The 7,050-nt window shown below is 38.0% G+C and overlaps 1 protein-coding gene across 1 annotated transcript; it reads left to right on the top strand.

The window, feature by feature from the left end:
* Positions 1 to 2,306: 2,306 nt before the first annotated feature.
* Positions 2,307 to 3,034, top strand: LOC109420584 (uncharacterized). The gene is made up of 2 exons (XM_019694950.3): positions 2,307 to 2,780; positions 2,861 to 3,034. The coding sequence occupies exons 1-2, from the start codon at positions 2,307 to 2,309 to the stop codon at positions 2,984 to 2,986; spliced, it is 600 nt and encodes a 199-aa protein (XP_019550495.2). The 3' UTR covers positions 2,987 to 3,034.
* Positions 3,035 to 7,050: the final 4,016 nt, after the last annotated feature.

The raw sequence follows: 7,050 nt of genomic DNA, 5'->3' as shown, positions 1-7,050 counted from the left end.
AATGTTTGAATGGAGCAATTTCTGAAGCAATCCCAATATCAGGTGACTACTGATATTGCATAATCGTCACCAAGTATCACTCCAGGCCGTTCAATATCAAATCAATCATTGCAACTGTTGTGATATTTTGGTGGGTTTCACCAAAACTCAAACTTTTTTGTGACCAACATGCAAAACTTGTCATTTTGTACCACATATTAAAATATCATCTTGGTAAATCTTCATTTGGATTTTTGAACGAATTTCAAAGATGGCCTATCAGTGATTTCCACACACCATCACAGCTAGTCCAATTCGGATGGAATTTCGGAGAATTCCGGAATGAATACCCAGATGAATATCCGGATGAATATCCTCTGGAGAACTTCCTGCAAGAATCTCCTGAGGAATTGCTGAAAAAACAACTGGATGAATCTTTGAAGAAACTTGTGAAAGAACCGTTAGAGGAACTTCTTTCAATCTGTTAAGAATTTCTTGCAGGTATTGATTTTTGAAGGAATAGCTGGAGTAATATCTAAAAAAAAACGTCTGGATGAATTTCTTGAGAATTTTTTAAATGAATTCCTAGGAAAAACTACATATTTTGAAGGAAATTCTTAAGGAGTTCCTGGAGATAACTTTGAAGGAATTCTTGCTGATCTCATAAAAAGAGTTCCTGCAATAATTCCGAAAAAGAATAAATAAAATATAATACGAAATAAATATATAAGTTTCTTATATAAATCTTCCAGGAGTTATTTCTAGGAATCCTGCAGAAGTTCTTTCTAGAAATCCTTCAAAAGTGTCTTGTGGAAAACCTTCAAGATTGATTGGATTTTTTAGTAGTTTCTTCTGGGAATCCTACAGGAGTTCCAGGAGACGATATAAAACTTAGCTCCTGTTCCACAAACTAATTCCTTAAAGACTTAACTCCTAAATTCCTTTAAGGAATTTTTGAAGGATTTCATGGAGAAATCATCAGAAAGAATTGATGGACATCTAAAGGAATTTATGGAAACCTTACGAGGTGGAATTTCTAGCAATAGTTGTTGAAGGAATAGAATGGAAATGTAATTCGCTTCTTTCTTGGGCCCAGAGTATCTGCCAAACTCTTAGTTAGTAGCTGCACACCAAAAATCGATTGAGGGTTTCAGCAAAATTTTGCTGAATTTTGCCGAGCTGAAGGTTTCAGTAAACATTTTGCTGAAATTTAGCAAAATTTTGCTTATTTGTTCAGTAAATTCTGCTGATCACCAGTAACGTTTTGCTGAAATTCAGCAAACTTGAATCGTTCAGCTCGGCAAAATTCAGCAAAATATTGCTGAAAGCGTTTGGTGTGTGTGTGTGTGTGTGTGTGTGTGTGTGGAAGTACTCAGAGAACAAGATGCACTCACAGAAAACAGACATCCAGGCTAGAACAAATTTCATTCAGAAAGCTGTGTAAGGATTTGAATCTTTATTTGAGTAAGGATGAGAACCAATACATGATGAACAAACTTGCGCCGCCAAACACCATATTGCCACAGTCAATGGTGAATTGAAACATTTCAAGTGGTGAATTACATTTGTATGAGAAACTAACCGATTGCAGCGCCACGATGTTGCCACTTGTGTTGCCGATGAAATATTCCTTACACAAAATTCAGATTGGACTTGGACGTCTGTTCTCTGTGATGCAGTATAGATCATTAAACACAGTAGCAGTCCACCAAGCACGGTTAAAGCAAAGCGATAAGTAAAGTAAAATCACAGACAAACAGACGTAACACCTAGATCCGTGAAAATCCATCGCCCACTTCGCACTACCATCACCTGGTGGAAATGTTTCACGAAATCATGCGTTGTGCAATATCGTCAACAGAAGGCGCTAGTGTGAAACGTCAAACGCAAAGAAAAACGATGCGCGCGCCTCTGGCTGTTGGAATGTTACGCTATAAAAAATAGGAGGAAGCTAGGTATCTTATATCCCCTACTCCCTACTTGTAGTGGCTTCTACAGCATGGAAATGTTACCCAGATTGTTAACACTGATGGTGAACCCCTGTTAGCCTGGATGCCCTGCATATACCCCAATCCATCGATACAATGCATGCTCCGCTTGAATGCACGCAAACCAACCACTGACTGTGCCAAAGGGCCTGCTGGATGGCGTCTTGTAGAACGATTCTAACATTGACCGTGATAATATGCACCACTTCGTTAAGCAAAATAAATTACTATAATTACCTGCCCACCAGGTCGGATCGCGCTTTGTTGAACCATCCGTTGTTCAGTTGAAATCGAAACTCCTCTTTCGGTCAGTCCATTCGTTAGTGATTCCCGGCCAGAATGACCAATATCGATACCTGTGATCCTCCCAGTACGTTCAACAGGAGTGCCTCGGAAAAGTACGGCAAAAATGGGGCAGTTCACATTTTTACCGGAAACGAAAAGCAGCGTAAGGTTCTCACTACTCCGGTCATTTGGGACAGGAATGTAGATCGAGTTCGACCCCAGCTGGATAATGAGTGGGCCAACTATGAGAACACTCCCAACCGGATGGCGGAGGAAAACTTTCGGCGTCTGAGAAGGACCATGGGAAGGAACAACAACGACGATGGCGAGTCACAGCAGGGATTCGATATCTATCGAAACGTGGTGGAAAATGCGTTGAATGTGGCATTCTTGGCTGCCAACTCCAACCAGTTGCGACTGTTGACCGAGTATCAGGAACGGACCGAAGTGTACGACGTGTGCGTCGGGATGCTGATCATGTCGTTGGTTCTGCAGATTCTGCTCGGCGTTTCGATGCTGACCATATCGGTTGGTTGAAAATGCTAATTCTTTGTTCTACATGCTAAAAGAGCGAAATTTGTTTTCTTGTGGTGGTGTATGCTTTACAGGTGAATAGAGACCAACGCTGGAAGAGGCTGAAAATGATGGCATCGATTGGCGTTGCAGTGATTGCTCTCGTGAATATCGTGGTTCTGTCACTTGTGAATGCAGTTTTGCTACGACAGACTTCCTGAGAATGGACTGTTGCAATGGATGTCAGCTCAGTAAAATGTAGGGAATCCTCAACACACAGACAAACAGACGTAACACTTCGAACATTTTTCGAATCAAGTAATAGTCACGGAAACATGTTCGCCCAATGCTAAAAGGACTGAGTTTGGCCGACCATCAACTAGGTGGCGGTAGTGGGCAAACGTCAAACTCGAGCAAAAACGACGCGAGCGCCACGGGTGGTCAGTTGGCCAACTATCGCATTTTCAAATAGACCGTTAAATCGGTGTACGATGCAAAATATCAGAGTGTTACGTCTGTTTGTCTGTGCTCAACATATTAATATGTAATTCATTATGTATATTAAAGACAAATGTACCTTGTTTTCGTTATCATTTTAAGGCAGATTCAAGCATGTAATTCAATATTATTCAATTTACGTAGAAGTATTACACATCTTCGAACATTGTAAGTGTATCACTATACTGTTTCATATGTGTTGAATGCTTAAGGTGAAGGTTGCTTGAAATCACAACAATCAGACTGTCATCCCTCGAATCGTCCACCCAACCACCCACTCAAGCAAAACAAACCAAATGGCGCACAGTGCAATACAAGTTGGACTAAGAAACAGAACGAAATCAATGCTGCCAATTCAAACTACGTCAACTAAGCAGTTCAATATTAAAACTTCTGAATTTTGGCATACTCATTATTGATTTCGTTAGCTCATCCACACAATTTGTTCACAAATACATTGTTAAATCTATATAATTTCCATTTTGTCCACTATTTTTAACGTTTTTCACACCATGCGTCGGTATATTTACGTTTTATTTGACAGAACTCTCCTCTCTTCTCTCGCACTTTTTCTCTCTGATTACAACCAACTACCGTGATATGGGGTGATATTAGTCAATGTAATCACAGCTCATTGACAACAAAAATTGTTCTTCTATATATTTACATCGCGATTTCATGCATTTTCAACAAAACATTTTAATTTTATACAATGATTGGCTGATAAGCTGTCCTTATTTTGTGATGAATGAGGACCAATGTTTGACGCATTCGCTGAACAACAACACTCAGTTCAACGGTACGATTTTCAGTTCCAGCGAGCCGCGTTCGGTACTTCTTTGCCTTTTCGACCAAAAAAGTGTAAATCTAGTATTTTTTTCAGCGGAAAAAAGTTAATTAGGTGGAAGTAGAATCAGTTTCCAGCAAACGATCAAATTTTTATAGTGCTGGCAAACTCGGAAGTGTATAAAAATGTGATTTGAAAAAAATGTATATCGTGCCCGCCGACGGAAAAAGTGAAGTAGGAGCTACAATTTTGCACAAAATTGTTGGTTATTGCAATTACTTCGAAGGACTACATTCTACCGTACTTCAAATTTAGTATTCTACCATGAGTAGTTATCGTAGTGTGATTTCAACAAGTAAAACATCATAATTTGAGGTATTTTTTCGCCAACCTCCGCTCTCGGTGAGTACTAGGGTGGGGGGAGAGGGAAGTGAGGCAGAGTGTGACAGCCATACTGGCTGCCATTTTTGAACTTCTGCAACTATGTCCTTAAGGCTAAACTGGATCCATTTCCTTACTTTTTGGTTTTTGATTTCTCATAAAATAACGAAGTAATATTTTCAAAATCGGTTTTCATGCACATGTAGAGTTTGAATTAAGGTATCTCCTGATTTTTTTCCTGCTGGAAAATGTTTTTCGTTTTTGCAGAAACCATTTTTGAACAAAATAACACCAAAAAATTATTTTTGCAAAAATGGGAAACATTTTCCACCGGTTCTATACTATTTCCCGGAAAGACATTTCCCGGAAATCATTTCCCGGATACCCCATTTCCCGGAAAGACATTTTCCGGAATAACCCATTTCCCGGAAAACCATTTTCCGGAATGCTCCATTTCCCGGAATGCCTAATTTCCCGGAAAAGCAGGTCTAGGAAAAGCTGAGACCTCAGAAGATATTTTAGAATCTTTAAACATGAGCTTGTTTTTTGTTTCTTATTACTTATTCTTATTATTTATCAGTAGATGATCAATTTACAAAAAATCAATCCTAAAACTTTTTATATTTTTTTTTTCAAGATAGTAGAACTTAATAAACGAATGGAACTCAGATCCTCGTTTCAGTTCACTTAACAAAGTAGAGCCAGCATCGTTGAGCCAAATGGATATATTTTGACTGACTTTTCAATAACACATTGTTCTTCCTTTTCGTCAAGGGCTGTTCTAGGTGCATTTATATAGTTGAACTGCTAACTGCATAGGAGATTTGCCCTTCTTCAATTTACAGGCTGTTTTTTCTAACGATGTAACGTTACAGAATTGATTCGCGCCAAATTTATCAATTCTATGTGGTGTTTTCCCTTCTTTAAAATTGGGTTGTTCTTTCGACCTGAAAGAACAACACATTTTAAGAAAAGGAAAAATATCAGATAACGTTAATAGTTTGGCCGCCAATCAAATACGCAACGTTGTAACTAGAAAGAACAGCCTATTTAATAAAGAAGGGCAAATTTCCTATATAGAAAGCAGCAAGTGCCAGTGAAACAACCAACATGTGTTTTATTGGCACTTGCTGCATTCTATATAGGAGATTTGCCCTTCTTCATTTAGTAGGCTGTTCTTTCTAGTTACAAAGTTACGTATTTGATTGGCGGCCAAACTATTAACGTTATCTGATATTTTTCCTTCTCTTAAAAATTTGTTGTTTTTTTTTTTCAAGTTAGCCTGTTACAGAGTTGTTCAATTGCCAACTGTCAATTGCACCTTTAGAGATTTTCCCTTCTTCTAGCAACAGGATGTTCTTTTGAGGCCTGTTTTTCGATCGCTTTCATTTCAATCTAGCCAAATGACAATTTGACTTAGTAATAATGTGGCCAAATGTATTTTCGGTCTAATAAGCCACACCAAGTCGTTAGGCAAAAAGTTGAAGTTGGCCTCTTGTTATTTACAGTTTTATAGGTTTACACACTTAGAATAAATTACAGTATTCGGTGAAAAAAATCACCGAAACTGGTCTGTAAACAAGCAAACTACAGTATTACGGCGAAATCGATGGAATTGCAGGAGAAAATCGGTGAAATCTAAGAAATCACCGAAAAACCGGTGAAATCAGACAAATTTACAGGAGACCTGTGAATATTTTACCGCACAGATCGGTGATGGGACTATTTTACCGTACTACTGTAAAATGCGTTTGACAGCCACGCCGGCAGCTTCGAGCATCAGTTCTATTAGAATTTGCGCATCATCTCCAAGCAAGACTCTCTTGTACAGTGGCAGCAAGTGTGGTTCCTGATCAGAAGGTCATGTATTCAATCCCATCATCGACGTTTTCTATGAAAATATTGTTTTTTTGTGCTCGCATAAAATCGCCGTAAATTTGTAAAATTTACCGTACGTTCAGTGATATTGAGAATTCATTTGTAAACAAACATACCAAACGCTCTGCGATTTTTACGGTAAATTTGTAAAAAGTACCGAACGTTCCGGTAATTTTGACAGATGCATTTTACTGAGATTCGCAGTACTTTCGGTGGTTTGAAAAATCACCGAACTTTTTACCGTACGTTCAGCTGTTGAGATTACGGTAAAATTTTACCGTAATCCGTCATTTTATCCTAAGTGTGTAGTATCAAAAAGGCAAAGAACATATGAGAGAAACAATAAGAAGATATAAGAGGGTGAGTGCTTCAGATAAATTTAAAACAGTACATTCTTCTTTAAAATAGTAATTCAAGTTTTGACTTCCCCATTTTTAAAATTTGACATTTCGTCCTCATTTTTTTTTTTCATTTCAACGTTTTATTTTATGTTGTTTTGGTTCTCGTCTGATGTATAGGTTTCAAAAGTGTTGTCGAAAGACGAGCCGACTTTTTCATTTCTAATATTGACTAATCTGCAACTCGCCTATAAAGCTCTCATATAGTATGGAAAATTTTAACCAATAGTATACTGGTTACAAACTATGCGCAAAATGTAACTGCTACCATTTTATCAGATATTATCCTTTTGTTTTTGTTTTCTTTCAAATGTTATTTTTTTTTAAATTACAGCTGCTAAAT

The sequence above is a fragment of the Aedes albopictus genome, chromosome 2 (genome assembly GCF_035046485.1).
Source record: "Aedes albopictus strain Foshan chromosome 2, AalbF5, whole genome shotgun sequence".
In the NCBI taxonomy this organism is placed as follows: domain Eukaryota; kingdom Metazoa; phylum Arthropoda; class Insecta; order Diptera; family Culicidae; genus Aedes; species Aedes albopictus.
Note: the sequence above shows the minus strand (reverse complement) of the source record. Positions and strands in the feature narration are given on the sequence as shown.